The 19,972-nt window shown below is 41.4% G+C and overlaps 1 protein-coding gene and 1 pseudogene across 1 annotated transcript; both read right to left on the reverse strand.

Annotated features, from left to right (window-relative positions):
* Positions 1 to 1,645: 1,645 nt before the first annotated feature.
* Positions 1,646 to 4,578, reverse strand: LOC143118906 (cathepsin K-like). Its single transcript, XM_076280044.1, has 8 exons — positions 4,488 to 4,578; positions 4,209 to 4,345; positions 3,783 to 3,905; positions 3,548 to 3,694; positions 3,107 to 3,322; positions 2,806 to 2,968; positions 2,154 to 2,247; positions 1,646 to 1,878 (listed from the first exon to the last, which is right to left on the reverse strand). The coding sequence occupies exons 1-8, from the start codon at positions 4,561 to 4,563 to the stop codon at positions 1,782 to 1,784; spliced, it is 1,053 nt and encodes a 350-aa protein (XP_076136159.1). The 5' UTR covers positions 4,564 to 4,578; the 3' UTR covers positions 1,646 to 1,781.
* A 4,564-nt stretch (positions 4,579 to 9,142) lies between these two features.
* LOC143118607 (cathepsin K-like) lies at positions 9,143 to 14,087 on the reverse strand (annotated as a pseudogene).
* Positions 14,088 to 19,972: the final 5,885 nt, after the last annotated feature.

The following is a 19,972-nucleotide window of genomic DNA, read 5'->3' on the forward strand; positions in this document are numbered from 1 at the left end:
CAATCCCGGGCATAATTTGAGGATTTATGGTAGCCTATCTCCTGCTCAACATGACATTAGCTGTTATGTTTATTGATAACAAACTCAACTAGCCTACTGATCAACTCGTTTTCACTAGCCTAACTATAAAATACAAGTATATAGGCCAACCCAAAGTTTTTGTTCTAAGACATAATTTCAAGACACAAATTGGATACTTCAGTTACCTTGGTGCATAAATCCCAGAGAGTAGGCGACCACACCCCAGAGTGATGGGCCTTTCTTACGCGTTCAGTGTGGGGTATAAACAAGCTGAGAATTTAGCGGTGTCACGTCTGGCTGTCACAGACATGGGGAGCTCTTTGAAGCTTGGGATAATGTGGTACAGTTACTACAGTAACAGTATTTTATTTTACTTCTTATGTAATATATTTTTTTTTTCAGTTTTATAAATGCTTTGTTTAAATGCTGTTGGAACAAATAGTAGATTATAAAGGCAACTTTCTGTTGCAATTTTCTGTGTGTTCTAGACTGGTAACTTGTTAAGCCAACATGTTCTAACATTGCATAAATATTAACTGCAGACACATAGTGGAGAGTTGATTTGGTTTATACCAGACAATTTGGAACACCCAGGCTACAATTTAGGTACTGCAGGCCTAACTAGGCTATTTGATCATGTAGTCTATGTTTGGATCATAGGCATGATGATTCATTCATGGCTTCATAAAATATCAACATCATGTTGCTTTTAGAGTATTCTACCATTGGCCCAAGTAGTGTAAAATAAATCTAAAAAAATTAGTAGAATTGCACATAGCACATAGCAAGAAGCTGGTCTGAGGGCAGATCTGGCATTGTGTTCATCTCACAGTTTTGACAATTTTAATCAAACAATATTTTGAAAACAATCAATGATATTATCTTAATATTCTGGCAAGTTTAAAATATGATGGTCGAAAGTGGGCCAGAGGTGGCGATCTGATATCTGGAAATCTGATTTCACTATGGGTTTGTGTTCACAATTTGGTCCCCCTCACTTTCAAAATATCTCCTGCGCCCCTGCTGTAAATAATCATGCAAAACATACCTGTATCTTGCTCATTTTTCTCCTCCTCTGTCATTTTCTTCGTTCTGTTTTCGGCACCAGAGGGATACGTCCTTTTTTGTGACTTGTCTGAACATTACCGTCTCTTCCGATTGTTGAACTTGATGCAGTGTCTGCACGAATTGTATATGCACCCGAGGTGTCTACTTTATGCGCGTGACTCAAAGGCTGGCAGACACAGTAGCAGTAGGCAGGCATATTGATCATGAAATCATAATTTTCTTGATTTGAATGATAATTGTTTCATTTATTCATTCATTGATGTCACTTGTTTACGTTATTTATTATGTAAAAAAAAAAAAAGAAACTCGATTGGGGGCCCCCTGGTGGCCAGGAGGCCCCAAGCAGCCGCTTAGTTCGCTTATGCCTCGGGCCGGCCCTGCACACCACATAACTTACATCAATAAGCGATTCCATAAATATTCACCGCCTCTTAAAGTGTAGTGCGCACTAATTGTTTTGAGAAATGCACCAAACGTTTGTTGTGCAAACGTTAACTATGATTTAAGAAATACATCATAGTGATTGAGAAAAAAACAACTACATATGAGACCAATGTGCAAGTGGCACAAAGCATTTATTATTCTTCAGGCAGAGCAAATCAATGTGGGAATACACACATCACATGTTTATTTAAATTTCAATGTTTTGAACTGGCAAGAAAATCACTGAGACTCCTTTGCAAAATGCATCTTCACACAACTGGAAAGCTGGCCATGTTGGCAATGCCACACATGTTGTATCCCCTGTAGATGTTGATGTACCCCTGGTCTCCCCAATCTTTGCCCCAGCTGCCAAGGCACAAACAAGATGAACATGTAAATAGACAAAACCACTTGTGGATAAATTACCACCCACTGTGAGGTGACACAACAACAACAACAACATGCAAAAGCATCTATCCATGCAGACGACATGACCATACATTCAAAACTGACGTTGTACAGAGCTTATAACATTTCAATTGCAAGCGCAGCATGCCCTACATACTAGTCAGCAACAAGTCAGGCTATTTAGTGTTATTCAATGTAAGCTGCTCAGAGCTGCTGTAAGAGCCAAAACCCACCTGTTTTTCACAATCCAGGCATTCTGTGTGTAACCCACTGCAAGGATGGCATGGTTTAGTGCTCTAGGGTTACACGCCGGGTCATAGTATACACCTGAAGACAATGTTAGGAGATGCTCAGAATTCAGAGGCATTTTTCATCTTTAAAGTAAATTGAAAGAGGAAAGAATCTCAATGCAGTCTGACCAAAGCAAAAGGGGCCTGTCTGATGTATGTACGTATAGCACAAGGTTAGAGTGGACGCTACACTATTTTTATAGCGTTATCATTAAATTATCAATTAATATCTATGCTGGTATGGGGAGAATTTCTACAGAAAAACATGTCTATGCTACACATGCTATGTACACTCTATTCAGTTGTAAATTAATGCATTTTCACGTTTTACTCAATTTGCACTGATTTACGTTGTTTTGGTCCGAAATTAATATTTTCCCTAGTTATCATCCAAAATCTTACATTAGGTTGTTGTTAGACCGGAATTTACTTTTAAGGTAAAAACACTTTCATATTATGCCTTTAAAATGCATACAGTATGCAATTAATTTCAAAATAGTGGTGCAGTTCTAAGTAATCAGAAAAGTATGTCACAAAAAGAGAGAGAGAGAGAGAGAGAGAGAGAAAGAAAGAAAACACTTCAGTGACGGCTTACCTCGTTTGTAGAAATGAAACGTCTGCTGACCTGCATCCACAGCCACAGCGACGGGGCCAACCTGAGCCACGGCTGCAGCCAAATCCGTCTCACTTCCATGAATTTCCTTAAAGCCTGTGCATTCGAATGCCTTCATGCTATTACTGTAAGCACATCTCTCATCCTGGAGGGTATTGATGTATTGACATACAATTGATAAGTCTCAACACATATCATAATTTAATTATGTTTTGATAAGTTTTGCAACCATTTTGAACCATTTTCATTACATTAGATACAACAAGAACGATGAGAAGCCTACCCTGCCTGTGTAGGGATATGCTTTCTCAGAGGCTATGCCATTCCTGCGGGCGTAGTCGAATGCGTAGACCATCCAGCCGCCATTGCAGCCTGTGTCCTGGCCCACGCAGTCCACCAGGTTCTGGGGACTCAGATCCACCAGGTCCTTCCCTTTCATCTTCAGCTGGCCCTCCAGAGCTCCTGCAGCACTAAAGGCCCAGCAGGAGCCACAGGAGCCCTGGGGACACAAAGGGGAAACAATAACAAAGAAGCTCTGAATGATGCAGTTTCTAATATGAAGTATAAAGCTTCTGTCAGTCTTGCTCCTTTGTTGACTGTGGTGTGTAACTCTTCTTCACATGGTCTGGACAGGATGCAGTCAATTAACCACTATAACTATTTATATTTGTAACCAAGCATACAGAGTGAGAAATAATAGGCTACATGTCGCAATGCCTCCTACCTGTTGCCTGACAGGTGTCACACGGCCATTTTTACGGTGGTCAATGGAGGTGGGCACAGGTCCAGACTCAGGAACAAAAGTGTTATTGCTCTCTGCTTGCATGTCAGGTCTGAAGCCCATCATCTTCTCCACAACCTCTTCTCTCGTCTAAGGAGTTGATGCAGTGGAGAGTTAGAAATGGACACTGGGTGTACATGTTGGACTTGCTGTTGATTGATGTACCTAAATCTCTTACCATGTCCCCCAGGTGGTTCATGCCCAGCTCGTAGGAGTGGATCCCCAGCTCATACTCCTGGTTGTGCGCCTCAATCAGCTGCATGTTCTTCTCCCAGATGGACCTGCGGATTGCCTCCTCACCCTGTAGCACACACAGACAAACGCAGACAGACAGACAGCCTGAGATAGTGACAGTGAAGGATACTGGTGTCCGTTAAGATCCACCTTTTGCCAATGGCTAGACTGGGAAAATGGCAAAATGTTCTCTGTGGCCCAAAGTGGATTCTGCTGACACCACGGTTCATGCAGAAGTTTGACAATATAAGAGTGTTTTGTTATTCTACCTTTTCCATAAAATGTATGAGAAATATCAAATGTATTATTTTGAATAATACACAGAATATAAACATCTCAAATCCAAAATAGACACATATTTCAAACGTACCAAAATGAAGTACTCCCTCTGGTGGGTGGATTTCCAGTCCTCCCATGCTGCATCCAGAGCTGGGTTGTGTGTGGCGTGGACCAAAACGGATCCAACCACCAACAGCACACTTCCACAAAGGATCATTCTGGGCGACACTGAAGCAATATGTAAGTAAAAGCAGTTAAAATGTAGTTTGGCTTGTGTTGCTGTCAAATATAGAATTGCAGGTTAACATTATACTCTAGATACTTAGTTATGGTTTGGTCCATGATTCATCTGTTTTTGTGGTTGACGTACCTTTTAGGTTCTGATGAGTGATGACAGTGCAGGGACTCTTCAGACACTCCTGTCTCATCATCAGATCACAGAACATCACTTTATATAGCCTTGATAAGAGGAACTTCAAGCATTGCTGGGTTTATTTCTGTGTGTAGCAACAGTCTGATTCCAGGAATGATTATGCAACATGAAAGCGTCAAACTATCAGCTGTGATGTGGTAACGAGGCCATGCAAAAACAGTTTTTCTCAGGTGAATGATTAGTCTTTCTCAAAAGCAAGTATTTATACCACATTCAGTGCAATCAAAACGACATGTCCTTACGCCTTTGTTTATGAACAAGAGAGTCAAACTACTTTGTCATGTTGTCAATATGACAGTTTACTCTGTAAGTATTTTCTAATGAACAATGTGCAAGGCAGCACTGTTATCTATGTGGCATTGCTATTTCAAAACTACAAAGATACATTATTGGGTGTGGAGGGGGTCGATTACAAGAGAGTGGATATGTTTCAGAGTTTTTACTCTTATGAAAGGCTTGGAGGAGGAACGCGCACCCAAGTCAAGGTGCAGCCAGGGGGATTATCAAATAAAAAAATACACTCTGATCTCTTTTTGTATATTTATTTAACCAAATATTGTTCATTATGATTCGAGAAATGCACCAAAGCGACTGAAAAAAACAGTGATGTAGGTGTCAAGTCATTGACAGTTACATCCTGGGAGGAATGAATACAATTCATTTTTATTCATTTTGGCTTTTCACAGTTTTTTCTGATTCCAGAAAAATTAAAAAGAAATGACACAGACAAAAAACTAAATGTACCGCATAGCAGTACAAAATATGACCGCCGCTCAATCCTGGTCATCATCTCCTACTCCACCCTAGTCTAGAAATCTAGACGCACCCTAGCGGCAGCCAGGGCTAGTCTAGCAACTCTCCGTTGGCTTGTGAGCTCGAAAAATTAAACTTCTATCAGGCCAATCAAATCGTGTATAGAGTCGTTAGGCGGGCTTAACATAATGATTGATGGCAGAGTTGCAACGGTTTGGCTTGAATTCCCTGCTACTTGAAAACAAATAAGATAATGTTGCTGTTGGCTAACAGTGTGACACGAGTTAAGCTTTTATTAAGTTGGCAAAAGTTTGAACTGGGAAACGCATGGGACTCATAGCGCTGTTCTATTGCGTGCAGAGGGAATTTGAAAGACAACTGATTATCCTGCCCCTCGGACTGAGCACTGCGAACGGTGAGTGCCCAGACCCTACATTTTAATGTGGGTCTGGCTCGTCAGGCTAACTCCACCCCCTACTCTTGCAACTTTTGCGTATGCTTCTATATGCATGCCTCTGTGTGTGTGTGTGTGCGCGCGCGTGTGTGTGCTTCTGTGTGCTTGCGCACGCACACACATATGTGTGTGTGTGTCTAATTGTGTGGATGTGTGTGTGTGTGCATTTGGTGTGTGCATGTCAATTTGTCTCCATCTCCTATAGAGCCTGACCAATATGGTATTTTGAAGGCTGATAACCTACTGATTTCAATATTTGAGTTAGGCTATTCAAAAACTGATAACCGCTATATCGACCGATAGTCATTTTTAATAAAAATTTTACATTTGAAATGTAAAAATGTTCTACCATAACAAGGTTGTAATCAAGGTGGGGCGTTATGTATTTGAATAGGCCTAACTATCTAGATTCCTAACTAAAAGCCCTTCATATACAGTAATTTGTTTAAGAAATTAAAGATTGTATAAAATAGAAAGAATACGAATAAAATAGGTGTTGGTTCTGTGATAACCCTTGCCATAAACCTGTAGGCTGTAGGTAGGCATGCTTTAAAAATAGGATGATATGGAAAAGCATCATTCCAGCTAAATTCGGGACCATTAGCATATCGCTCGTTTTAATTTGGGACCTTGTAGTCGGAATTGTCGTTTGTTTATTCAAAGTCTCAAGCTCAAAATAGCCTGAGCTATTCCAATTGTCAGTTTATTGCATCTTTTATTCGTCGTTTTGACTGAAAAATCCGCGGAATCATTTTATGCAAGCAAACTGCATACAGGGAGCCTCAATTGTTGATATTAATGATAATCATTCAAACATCTTGCATTTTGACTGTGATGATTGATTCAGTGCTGCCAAAACTCCACTACACCCTCAGTCTCTGGTCCCACCCTGGTCTTGCACTGTGCTGTGTAAGAGGGGAGAGCGGAGAAAGCCAATGTGTGCTGCTTTTACTGATGTATTTAACGATACATGCATTAGGCCTACTAATCCAAACACCGTCTAGTGAGTGTTTGGGAATGAAAGCTCAGTTGCTCACATTTATTTTGTGTAGACTTTTTTTGTGGTCTTAGTATGGTCAGAACACAATGGGATGACGGAAGAGACAATTACAGTGCTGTTATCAATTTACTCGTTATAACCGTGTTTATGTTTCACAACTACACCAACAAACTAGCCTCCATCACTCAATTTATGCAGACGTTAACAATATTTTACCTATGGATATTTTACCTATGGATATTCACCATCAAGCTGGTGAAAGATTAGTAGGCTAGCCTACCTGCAGTAAAAACCAAGCATGATAAACATTCTTAGGTTTATTTCGGCTTCAAGAAGAAATAGGAATCACATTTCACCTGAAAATCATCCTACTATGAATACACAGGCCACAATGCTGTGAAACCGTAAGCTGTGGTTTTTGGAAGTGAAGTGGAGTAATTGAATGTATCCTAGTACAGCAGCCATAATACGGCTCTGTCTTGCTGCACCATCTGGTGGACAAATTATGTAACGCCAATACTGGAAATCAGAATGTGAGTGTGTGTGTGTGTGTGTGTGTATGTGTGTGTGTGTGTGTATGTGTACATGCGTGTGTGTGTGCTTGTGTGTGTGTGTGTGTGTGTGAGAGAGAGAGAGAGTGTGTGTAAGACTCCTCTCTTCACGCTCTGTCAGCAACCCTTCGCTCAACACCACCATCTACAGGCCGATGAGTGTACAGTCACTAAATGTACACATACATTAATTTATTTTGGGTAAGGCTATTTGCACTCCTGGTACAAATATCAATGTATGCTATTCGTACCCCGGTGCACACAGCAATGTGTTCTATTAATACCCCCGTCTGGTACAAATATCAGTGTATGCTATTTGCACCCCTGTGCATTTACTCTGCCATATGGATCACACAATGTAAAAAAAAAAAAAAAAATGAGCACCATGTTTTTGTTGTTACGTCACAGGGTGTGAATAGCTTAGCTGTGTAATAGACACTCTGAATAAGGTATGCTGTTTGTATCAATGTATAGTTAGAAGTGGATGCTATTATACCCTGGTGTATATAGTAATGTATGCTATTTACACCCTGGTGCATGAACTAGCTAATTGTTGCAATCAAAACTTCAGTTTGAGAACAGATTTCTTGTTCAAATTGCGCGTCTTTTCTCCAGAGACGTTGGTACACATACGCACTCACTCTACAAAACACTTCATGCAGGTATTGAACCCCAGTCTCCCACAAACTAAACCATGTTTGTGACCACTGCACTATCTACTTCCACATCCAGATGGGTGTTTGCAGGTAAACTTATAGCTTATAGGCCTGAGTGTCATATTCACACGATTTCTGTTAACTGACAAACTGACGGTTGTATGTGTTCACTGAACAAAGATTATGAAAATAAAACACAACTTTTCAATCTAAAACTTAATTTGAACATAATATTTTGTTCAATATAACCTTTCAGAATTCTTCACTTTCTGCTGACGAAAAAACGAATGTCCGCCATGTTTTTTGTGCACGTGAGCAACGTCTTTTTGTTGTCATGTCACAGGGTGTGAATAGCTCAGCTGTGTGGCCAAGGCTATTTGTACCAGGGGTGTAAATTGACACTCCGATTTATTTTATTACCCCCCCCCCCATGAATGAAATTCTACAAAATGTGGCATACCCCCAGAGGATGTCAGGTTAATCATACACATGAAAATTGGTGCAGTTCTGAACATCTCAACTGAAGATAGGGGCGACTAAAGCAGAATAATGCATTTTCATTTTTTACCGGGGGGGAGGGTGCAAATCACAACAGAGTGATTATGGGCTAGGTTGATGTGGGCCCTTGAGACCAACATACCATAAAATATTTCTTCATCCTCGGTGCCACGGTTCAGGTAGTTATTTAGGAAAAAATGAATTTTTTGGATTTCGGGGGGCCCAGTGCGGGGAGGGAGTGGCCCTCTGGGACCAAACAATTTTTTTCCGTAAAAGTCTAGTGGGGCTACATGCTCACCAAATTCCATGTGCCCTGGTGTTTCGGTGTCCCGGGTATCGTTGACCAAAAATTCAGGAAGGTGACGGGGGAAAAAAAGAAACAAACTTTGACAATCCCTATATGACCACTTGGCTAGATTCGCTAGTGGTGGTCATAATGAAGGCTGCACTCCTTATTGAAAACAGGGTTTTGCCTTTTGTTGTCCATTGTGTAATGATTGATTTGACTACAAGTTGTGTCATTTAAAGGCAGAATTAGCTTTTGCTGCATGTTCCAAATGTTTGAAGTGTCTTTTGCAAGCAAAATGTGTCATTTTGGCCAGAGTGCTTCTGTATGTTTTGAAAATGTGATGTCAGAGTTGACTCGAGCATTAAAGCAATCGAGAAAAACTGTAAAGCAATCAAGCAAAACTATAGAACTGGCACTGAGGTGCAAACAGACATTCAGCATCCTGTGGGTTGCAGCCTTTGGACACATTTTGGTTTATTCTGCCAGTTAAATCATCATGGGTGTGATGGGTGTGACAGGGGTTACAGACTCTAAATACTATCACTAGATAGAACTGGTACATTTATATTATGACCTAATTTGTGTGGCCTCAACACAACTGATGAATTTGGTTTTGAACTTTGTTTGGTTTGGATTGAGACTGCCATCTAGTGTTCAGAATTGTTTACTTTTTGTTCAGATGTAATGCCTTATTTTTCAGTGACAACTTGTTCTAACCTTTTATTCAGTTACTTTGTTTGTTAACACAATAAATCATACGTTTCTACTTATCAGGGAGAAAGTATGATTGTATCAATGTGTTAACCAGACTTTTGAGAAGAATATGTAAAATACTCAACATTTATTTCATCAGTTAAAAACAACATTTTTTTGTTTGTGTGTTTACAAATAAGCCTCACCAGGAGGAATACTTTGTTCATGAGGTACAAAGAATTGCATTATGTGCTTCCATCCTAACATCCTGTCAAATTGTGTGGCTTACATATATATATATATATATTGCACAACAACATTCTTGGACTGCTCGTATGGCAACATCCTCAACTGTTCATAACATGAAAACATAGCAACACTGTACAGCACATCACACACTAACTCAAACAAGCAAGGACAGGGTCGGGTCAAGGCCAGCTGGAGGCACGTGAATCAGACTCAGTGCCTTAGTTAGTTGATATTTGAAGTAGTTGTTACGGTTACGCGCCATCAGGATGTAGCCCTTGTTTCCCCAATCCTCACCCCAGGACACACCTCAAACCCAATTGAACCTGAGCGTGCTGACAATCGAGCTAAACACCCAGGCTGCTAGCTTTCATGCCAGCACTGCTCTTAAGGGGTCAGTGAGTGAGGTTTACTAACATTCCACACGCAGAGCTATGCTATCTGGAATCTGCTACACAAAGCAACTTGTAAGTGCTGTGTGACGGCTCCCACACACAGCTGCGTGCTTCGCGTTGCTGGAGACGCATCCCATTCACTTTACATGGGCTCACGTGATCCGTTGCCGAACTGAATTGTGGGTCCGTCGCGTCGCGTTTCTCCCGCCGCTCGCGTTGAGGAGTTCAGCTGTTGCTGCACCGACAGACGGCACCGGCCAATCAAGCCAATCTACGGACGGCACCAACCAATCACATTACGGTTTTACTTCAAGTCATTTGCATAGCTACCGTCGGGAACACCCACTGGCCTGCGTTGACGGAACGCAGCTGTGTGTGGGAGCCCTAAGTGTAAGTAAATAGTTGATTATGGGCATGCACTTCTTCACAATCCAGAATTTCTTGCCCTTGGTGGTGACTCCATAACCCACAGCCAATACTGCATGATTGATATCATCTTTGTTGCAGTTGTGATCATAGTACACACCTTGGAGATGAAACATCATACATGGAATATGTACTTATCAACTAACCAAAGCACAGCCATACAGAACATTCAAACTTAAACTAAAATCTTAGTCTCAACAGTTTCATAAAGATATACTGTATCCCTCATAACAACTAAGAGGATTTAACCTTTATAGACACTGTTCCAGTGTGAAACAGATACAGTTACAAACAACTGGCTTTATACATGGCTTAATGTTCTTTTCTTCTGTGCAAAGAGCCTTGGCCTACTGCCAGATGAATTACCCTTGGCCAAAAGCTATGCTCTGTCACTATAGTCAACACATCCCCAGCAGCAAACTACCAAGCCAGGAATAACACAGTGCAAAAAGTATGACTATTAATGTTGTTTTTCACGGTCATAATGTCCATTACTTACCTCTCTTGTAGAAGGCAAAGGTGGACAGAGTGGCATCGATGGCCACTGCCACGGTCAGGGCACGCTCGTCCCCTTCTTTGATCTCTTTGAACCCACAGCATGCGGCTGTCCTCCCTGACTCACTGTAAGCACAACTCTGGTCCTGAAAAGAATAAAATAAAAATATCCAGGAGGGTGTTGAAAATATTGAAAAAGACTCTAAGACCATATCAACTGGCATTATATTAAATTAGAACAATTTAATGGAAAAGCACTTTTACTTGTAGCAATTCTCTAATTATCTTAGTGTTTATATTCTCTTAAATGTTTTTGAAATGCAATATGAAGTCAACAATACATTTTCCAACAAACATCCATATTTTGGTAACACTTTACGGTAAGGGTACATGAATTATCATGAATTCATGCATGAATTAATTCATGATTTACGTATTACTTCATTCCTTAATATCTCATGAATCATCAGGAATTTACATGAGTTCATAGTCTGTCATTCATGACCTCATACATGAACAACACATCAACTAAAGCATTAAGTATGGTGAGCACATCATTATGATTTATTAAGAATGATCATGATGATTTCTTTTTCTGCCAAAAATTTAGTCATCACTACTCAAATTCTGATTTGAACACAAATTGTGCAGTTCTCTAAACACATGCCATTGTTCACACTTTAGTTGAGGGGCCACAAACATGATGAACTCATGAGTAGTTAATGATTATGCTTAAGAAATCATAAATCATAATGATGTACCCATCGTAGCTAATGCTTTAGTTGATGTGTTGTTCATACATGAGGTCATTAATGGGAGACTATGAACTCGTGTAACGGAATGAAGTAATGCATAAATCATGAATGAACTCATGCATGTACCACTTCATGTACCCTTACCGTAAAGTGTTATTTTTAACAGAACATTTTCCAATGTTTATTTTGAGGGGCGCACCTGTCCTACGTAAGGGTAGGCCTGCTCTGAGTCGATGTCACCATTTAGCACTTGAAAGGCGCTTATAAATAAAATGTATTATTATTATTATTATTATTATTATTAATGGCGTTTTACAAACGGAAGTTCGGGAGGAGCGTGGCGGAATTTGCCACGCCTCCTTCTTCAATCAGTCAGGTTATTTATTCGCAGTCTACCTGACGAAGTTGCAGCATCGGTGTTACTCCGCTCGCAACCCACCACCTCCCCTTACGCCTCCCGTCTTCCATAGTTAAAGAATATGGGGGTGTTTGGCGGAATCCTGCCCGACTCCTGCCTGCGCAGTCGACTCCGGCACGATTCCGCGAAGCCCTTCAGGACCATGGCCAGAGACCTCGCCAAACATGCTTTTCTATTATGCTTTTATGTATTATGCTTTTATGTCTTTATGCAAATTCAGGAATGTGAACTAGTGAATTGTTGTTGTTGTTGTTGTTGTTGACGTAGTTGAAGGAGTTGGTCGTGTAGCCACCGCCGTCCGTTGTTTTCCGTGCCGCAGTCCAACAGGTGGCCCATGATCTCCATCAGCTGACCCTCCAGAGCAGCGGCGGAGCGGAGGGCCTAGCACGAGCCACAGGAGCCCTAAAACACAATCGGGTTTTTAGAGTTAAAGATAAAGCCAACTGATATGTAGAAGACGCTTTCATCCAAAACGCCACGGACTCACAACACAACTTGTGTTATAACACTGCTGTACTCTTGTGTCAGGTGGCAGAGATGAACACTGTACATACTGTAATTATACTTATACATAGCCATATTCTACTGCTCTCCCTTCCATTCTTACTGTTCTGCTTTGTATTCTTTTATGTTTTTTATTCTTTATTCTTATATGTTGAGTGAGTGTTAAAGGGACACCAGGCAACGTTTTCGTGTTAATTAATCATCTTCGTAAGTCGGTATATGGTTAAATGACTCATTACAGGGCAAATGAAGACTTTCTCGCCCGCCCCTACTGCCTGTGGGAAGAATATCCCGCTTGCAAGTTCAGTGTATCGTACACGCCGACCTTCAGTCTCACAGTCTCAGACATCGCAAAAAGCATGATCAGTTTACATCCTGCATCCACAGCACAGAGGCAGGCTAACGAAACGCTAGTGATTGTTGCAAACGTGTGTATAATGGCCTTGTGTGTATAATGCCTTGACGGAAGATGCAAAGAAAAGGAAAAGAGCTTCAGACCGAGCGAGGACTCGCACACGTATCGACACGTACATACGCTAGGGGAAGTTTCATAGAGAAAAAGCATCAGGCTTGCCTGGTGTCCCTTTAAGTGTTTACTTGAGTGAGTATAGGCCTACTTAAAAGAGCAAAGATTAACCGGAGTCAAATTCCTTGTTTGTTTATGCAAACCTGGCCAATAAAGCTGAAATTCTGATTCTGAGCAGGTCCTTAAACAATTACTGGACACCACAGATACTGAGTTGCAGTGGCAACAGCCTAGAGGCATCCATGTTGCAAGAAAACAAAGACAACATTCTGGTAGAGGTATTCCAAAAGGCTGAACTGTTTCAGTCAACCAAGACATTACAGCCCATTCCCAACCTTTGACAGAAATATTCTGTTAAAGTTGAATTACAGTGACCTTTGTCAGTGGATGCGCTCTAAGGTCAAAGAGATGAGAGCATTACCAATATAACTTGTTAGTGGCCTCTGCTTTTATTTAAGGAGTGTGTGAGGCAGAGCACATAATATGTCGTCAACTGTAAACAGTTCAATTGTGTTCAATTTGTTTTTAATTCCTATAAAAGAAATCTGATATTTCATGCACCCTATTTATTTGTAATTTAAGGACTTAACATCAGACATATGGTTTGCAGAATAACTTTTATTTAGGACCATAACCCTTAATGAAAATGTACACACCTCACCAAACACGCAAACATTACTGTAGACATAAAACAGGCATGTTATTACATTTGTAAAATACTCATATTTATTTATACAGTCTGACTCAGAGCTACTGAACAATGTTCAGACCACATCAACATCTTTATCACCAACACCACCACCACCATCGTCATCATCAAAGTAGCTAGTATAGTACAGGTCTGGCTCATTGTAGCTCTCCTCTTGAGCAGTAGACATTTCAAAATCAAGATCACCAAAAACTTCTCCCATGCATGCTCGGATTTGAAAACTGGGAGGTTACTGGTGATGATGGGGCCGTTTAAGCCACGGTAACAAAGGTAACTGGGGGCGGTAACCACGATTATGACTAGATGCCGACTGTATGTATAAGGCTCTGGCCACTCCCTCTGTTTGCTGATTGTATGTCTGACATTTTTCTTGTCTGAGGGAAATGGATTGCCCTGAAAGAAGATCTAGGCGGGGCCAGGCTATGACATCGGTGCACCTGCCTGCATAAACAGACGCTTACAGTAAGGCTACACTTGACTACACTACGTCTCTAGAGGGCGCCATTCTATCCCTTTTAATAAGGTTTAGTTTGCGGCCACTTCAATTGATCTGAAGATTGTCTGTTCATGCTCTAGGGCAGGGGCGTTTCTAGACTTTAAGGACAACCTGGGCTTAGCCCGGCTGGACCGGATGTAACTGTAAAGATTACCTGAGGATTTTTTTTAATATATATACAGTACATAAAAGGTGTTATTATAGTAAACAACAGACTACATTAGACTGCCCAAATTATTTATTATTGAATTACTAGGCACATACACATTTAAGTGTGAGGTTGCATGTAATGTATCATTAAGCAAATGTTCTGCACCTCCTTCTGTTGATCTCCCTTCTCTCTATCACCTGACTGCTCTTTTGTTGTTTGATCTATGCCAGAAATCTACCAAAAAGACAGTAAAATGTTTGAGGTTGAAGTTCTGTCTCAGTCTGTTTCTCTGTCTGTTCTTATCACTTACTCTCTTCTTTCATCACTTACTGCTGTCCTTCTCATCATTTGCTATTTTTGCTTCTCATCACTTACACTTCTCTCTTCTCCTCCTCATCACTTGCTGTTGTCCTTCATCACTTACACTTCTCTCTTCTCCTCTGAATAATGGTTACCAATGTCCATGCCTGATCCTGACATAGGCTAGGCATATCTGCTCCTGCTGCTGGCTCCTCCTCCTCTGTTTGTAGCCCATCTTTGCTGCTACCCTCTACAAAATTATGGAATCAGATCAGTGTGTGGCAAACCAACAAAAACATACTACAGTACATTGCAGGATACAAAGAACTTTTGAGATTGCAATTTTCAGCTCTAATTACAAATGCTTGCTTATGCATAGGGCATTTGCATACATTTCAGTGGACATTTAAACACATTCCCATGGAACATGTTTATCCCCATGAAACTTGGGTTTTTTAATGCTGTTTTATGTTTATGTCATCAGCTTTGTAATCACTTTGATGGTTAAATGGCTCATTACAGGGTGAACGAAAGCTGTCTCAGCCCCCTCTAGATATTTAATGGTTTATAGTTTGCCACTGTTAAAACATCTCCCTTACGAAAAAATCCTACATTGCAGGCCTACTGTGTATCAAAACTGCAATTTTTTGCTATTGTGTTAGAGAGTGTAACATCCTCGTCTGCTCTTCAGAACATCAGTACAAATGTTCAACAACGGGGAAAGCATTAGCCCTTCTGGCTAAATTTATTTATTTAGAGCTGAGTAAATATTGAAGTTGGCTAGTAGATTTCAGACAGAAAATACGGATTGCCTATTGAATGGTGGGTGAATTTCGCCACTTAATTTGTCAGTGACTGGTAGATATTCACATTTCAAAAAGTTAATTTTTACTCCTGCTTAGTGTTTACCAATGATAGCTTGCTAGCCAGCTAGCGATAGGATAGGTAAACAACTAATAGCTGGCCTTTATGGAGTCGGTCAGACAGGCTTATATTTCAGTTTGCAAACATGAATTCTTACCCTTTGCCTTTCGTTTGAAAAAGCCAAACAGTTTCTTTGCTGGCCATGTCACGTCTGCTTTCTCAACGTACTGCAACCTATGACGCTGAACCACCCAGTGAGTTGACAGCAGTAACGTTAGTTAAGAGCACAGATCCACTGATCAGACCAGACCGCGAAGGGACCCTCTGCCGCTCTCCACCCACCCCCCAGCCCAGCCCCGCCCCGCCCGGCCCGTTCTGCTTCTCCTTGTCAGAGTTTAGTGTTCGGGATTCCTTGTTCTAACGAGGGATAGAACGCACAATGAAATAAAAAAGTTAAATAACAATTTTGGCTACCTGGGCTGAGCTCAATTTACCCCGGGCTGAAGCCCCGGTAAAATCGGCTGGCGATGCCCCTGCTCTAGGGCAGTGGTTTTCAAAGTGGGGGCCGGGGCCCCCTGGAAGTCTCAGCAAGTTGGAAGGAAAAAATAAAAGCAACAAATAAATACATTTGAAAAATTTAAAATATACCTATTACTATGAGGGTTGATATACAATGCCATTATAATAATGTGACGCATGTCTGCACATTACATTTCCCATGATAATGACTGGGAATAATAGTAGAGTGATAGCTCTCATATAGCAGAAAGCCCCAAATGCAATTTTTACACAGGGGAGCGCGGGGCACAAAGTAACGCGGGGTTAAATGTAACACGGACTTTTTCCCTAGTTGCAGGGGGTTGATCGAGGCATGTTATTGGTCAGTTAATCACATTACTAAGAGACGGTGTCCCACACATTTTCAGTCAGTATGGACGTGTTTCCACGTAGATCTGCAGCAAAACGCCTTTTGAAGACATCAACGTAAATGTCTAGGTGGTACTTGTCTTTCCATTACTGAGTTGTGGGTGCAGCTCACTGACTCCAATCTTGTATCATCTTAATAACCGTCTTGTAGGCTAAAAATGAACACCGTTTTGAAACATGTAGCCAACTCATAGCAAGAGCTACCTTATCTTATAACAAACGTGACCCAGCGGGGTTAGTTGTAACGCGGTGTTACAACTAAGCCACTCATACTGTACAATTATGTTGCAATACAAAAATATGCGCGTATTAGTGTTGGTTTAGTTAGTTTTTGTGATGTTTTGCATTTTGCCTCATGTGTTTTCAGGTTTGAGGGCTTTTCTTGGCAGGATTGACCTTGGTTAGACTCCTTGCTTCCATTGGCGCATATTTCTCATGTTATTTCTCCGTATGGAAAATAAAGTCAATTTTCGACACACGTCTGTTGTTAGTTCATGACGTATGTATCAGAATATGAATCAGCCTATATTTGCACGAACAACAACTGACAACAGCTCTTCAACTTTGGCCCATTAAAATGTGTATGAACAGTCTAGCGACGCATTTCATCAAGGCCCATTTGGACATGTCAGTTATTTGCACCACTGGTTAGATGTAAAACAGCATTTCGTTTCAGACTACTGTTACTTAATTTCTGCATTGACAATAAAGTATCACATGAACTAAAGATGACTAAAATCTTATGCAGAAGAAGAAACATTCACAAAAAATCCATCTATCCAAAAATGACCTTTGTTTTTGATAGCTGTTGAAAACGGCATGGAACTGACAGAGATGTTTTTGTTTATTAATAAATAAATAAATAAATACAAATATAACAATAACATTATGCTGATACCTTTTGCTTTTCCCAAATACAATGTAGCCTACAGGTGTAAGTGACCTTTCATCAATCCAGTTGCAATGGATGAACTGTGATGAACTGCCCTACTTGTGATTGTTTAGAGATTTTAAAGGGTTTATAACAAAGCTACAACTTCTTTGGCTATTCTACAATCTATTCACCTTTTCAGCACCAGTAGGCTACTTTCTGTGCAGCCGCACACACACACACACACACACACACAGGCATGCCAAACAAGCATACACAAAAGTTTCAAGAGTGGGGGATGGAGTAAAAGATGGAGACAAATTGATTAGTGGGATTTATTTTCGCGGAAAGGATGTACAGGACTGAGCGGCGGTCATATTTTGTACCGCTATGCGGTACATCTAGTTTTGTGTTGTTTCTGTTGTCCTACAGTGATAACGTCTATGACAATCTAGGTAATTTCGCTCTTTACACATAGGCTTCATTAACTGTTTGGTGCTGCTGTCAGTTGAGCATTGTATAGTTTAAATGTAGCCTATTGAATAATTTGAAATGATACTTTGAATTCAAGCAGAAACTCTTCTTTAATAATTGCTTGTAGGCTATAGCCTAGGCTACTTGAATATGGAGATCATGTGCTCCATGGCTACCTCTGATCAGTCAGAGTGATAGCCAATGAGGTGCTCCATGACAGTTGAAAATATATGCATATTTAAGGGTAATGCAAAGATTTTGTATTTAATTAGGTGTGCCCGACCGATTTGAGGGCCGCTTGGACCAAATATGCCAGGGCCGATTTTTGGTCCCAGTCCGCCCCAGTGCCTCCCCTGTCCATTCACGCCTATTCTTTCATGTCATTTCAGCCACTCCCAGCTCAGGCACCTCTCCCCTCCTCTCCTTTCCCCTCCCCTCACCTCCCCTCCCCTCCTCTCTGTCCCTCTTTTTCCCCAACTCCCACTGGTTTTGTTCAGTGACCAGCACCGAAGTCCTCTGTCATCTCTCTCCGCACCTCTCTCTCTCTCACACACACACACACACACACTTTTCCTCTGCGTGTATCTCACACCGATGCTTTGGTCAGTTAGATCCTAACTCTTTCTCTGGCCCATTGGAGCATCCATTCTGCTGCATCTGGGATGGACTGTGAAGATCTCCGGGCAGGCTAGAGTCTGTGAAGCCTGGAGGCTTGCAGGACTATCTATATAATAGGCTAGGTTTGGACTACAACTACTCTACAGCCCTCTTCTTCAGTGTGTGAAAGAGTGTTTGTGTGTGTGTGGTTGAGTGTGACTGTGTGTGTGTGTGTGTGTGTGTGTGTGTGTGTGTGTATGTGTGTGTGTGTGAGGCCATTCTGTGATTGCGTATGGGACAGAAGAGAGGGGATGGACGCGTGTGGAACCTCGCTGGTGCTGATTCTGCTGTTTTGGCTGGGTGCAGGGAGTCGGGCAGCCGGTAAGAGCTTCATTAACATAACCAGCTCAACTGTGGGAGTTGCACTAGTAGGGCATGTGGAAGGGAACTCTGGGGGCATTTGTATAAAAACAATAACAGTAAGAATTGTAAAAACAAACTTTATAGTTTTTAGGAGTGGTATGCACTTTTGTAGAGGACCTACGAGACGACACAGGTGATCCCTAGGCTCCTTAGAAATCAGAATAGTGAAATAAGTTGTTTTCAACTCAGTTAACAAGTTGACATGTCTGTACATTGTGCATTTCCCACTGTTACCGTAGGATAAAAGTATTGCATTCACCCAGATATTGCTTACTGAAGTCTCCTTGTTCTGTTTATCTGATTTCAGATATATATTGGACATACTCAGGTAAGGCTACATTCCCATCTCCCCATCATATGATTCAATCCGATTCTCGCTGACTACTATTGTGTTATTTGGCCAGCATGTTTTCTGGGGAAGTTAAGACTGGTGTGTGGAGGCATAGGAGTGTTTTATCCCAAATAGCCTTCATATCTAACTAATGAGCTTTGCCGAAGGGATACGGTATTAATGGCAGTTAGGACAGTAGGAGATGTGGTCGTATCCAAAACAGACTTAAGAGCTGGGGTGAGTGGTGGTACAGTATAGCCAGAGAGTGCTCCTGGGAGGTTTGCTTTGAGTGTGTAAATACTGTCATCGCTCCGTGGAGTCCACTCTGTCCCAGTTTGTTGTCATCCTACCCCTGCCCCCAAAGACCCCCATCTCTGTCTTTTACTTCCAGCCCAGCAGTTAGCCATCTGGGCATCAGACGCAAGGACAAAGGCAAACAGTGAAAGGCAGTTAATAGCACACAGAGATGGAGAAGGTGAAGCGCAGAGCGAGAGAGATGGAGATGGAGAGAGAGAGAGAAACAGAGAGAGAGATGGAAAGAGAGAGAGAGAGACAGAGAGAGAGATGGAGGTGGAGAGAGAGAAACAGAGAGAGAGATGGAGAGGAAGAGAGAGAGAGAG

This window comes from Alosa pseudoharengus, unplaced genomic scaffold (assembly GCF_046254945.1).
Source record: "Alosa pseudoharengus isolate Yale_2024_CS ecotype anadromous, Long Island Sound unplaced genomic scaffold, YU_APseudo_1.1 YU_APseudo_1.1_scf_12, whole genome shotgun sequence".
Classification (NCBI taxonomy): domain Eukaryota; kingdom Metazoa; phylum Chordata; class Actinopteri; order Clupeiformes; family Clupeidae; genus Alosa; species Alosa pseudoharengus.

Coding starts and splice junctions, on each gene's coding strand:
- LOC143118906 (XM_076280044.1), bottom strand. CDS start 4,563: ATGTTCTGTGATCTGATGATGAGACAGGAGTGTCTGAAGAGTCCCTGC. Junction 2,969..3,106: donor CATATCCCTACACAGGCAGG/GTAGGCTTCTCA, acceptor AATACCCTCCAG/GATGAGAGATGTGCTTACAG. Junction 2,248..2,805: donor GTTTCATTTCTACAAACGAG/GTAAGCCGTCAC, acceptor CATTGTCTTCAG/GTGTATACTATGACCCGGCG.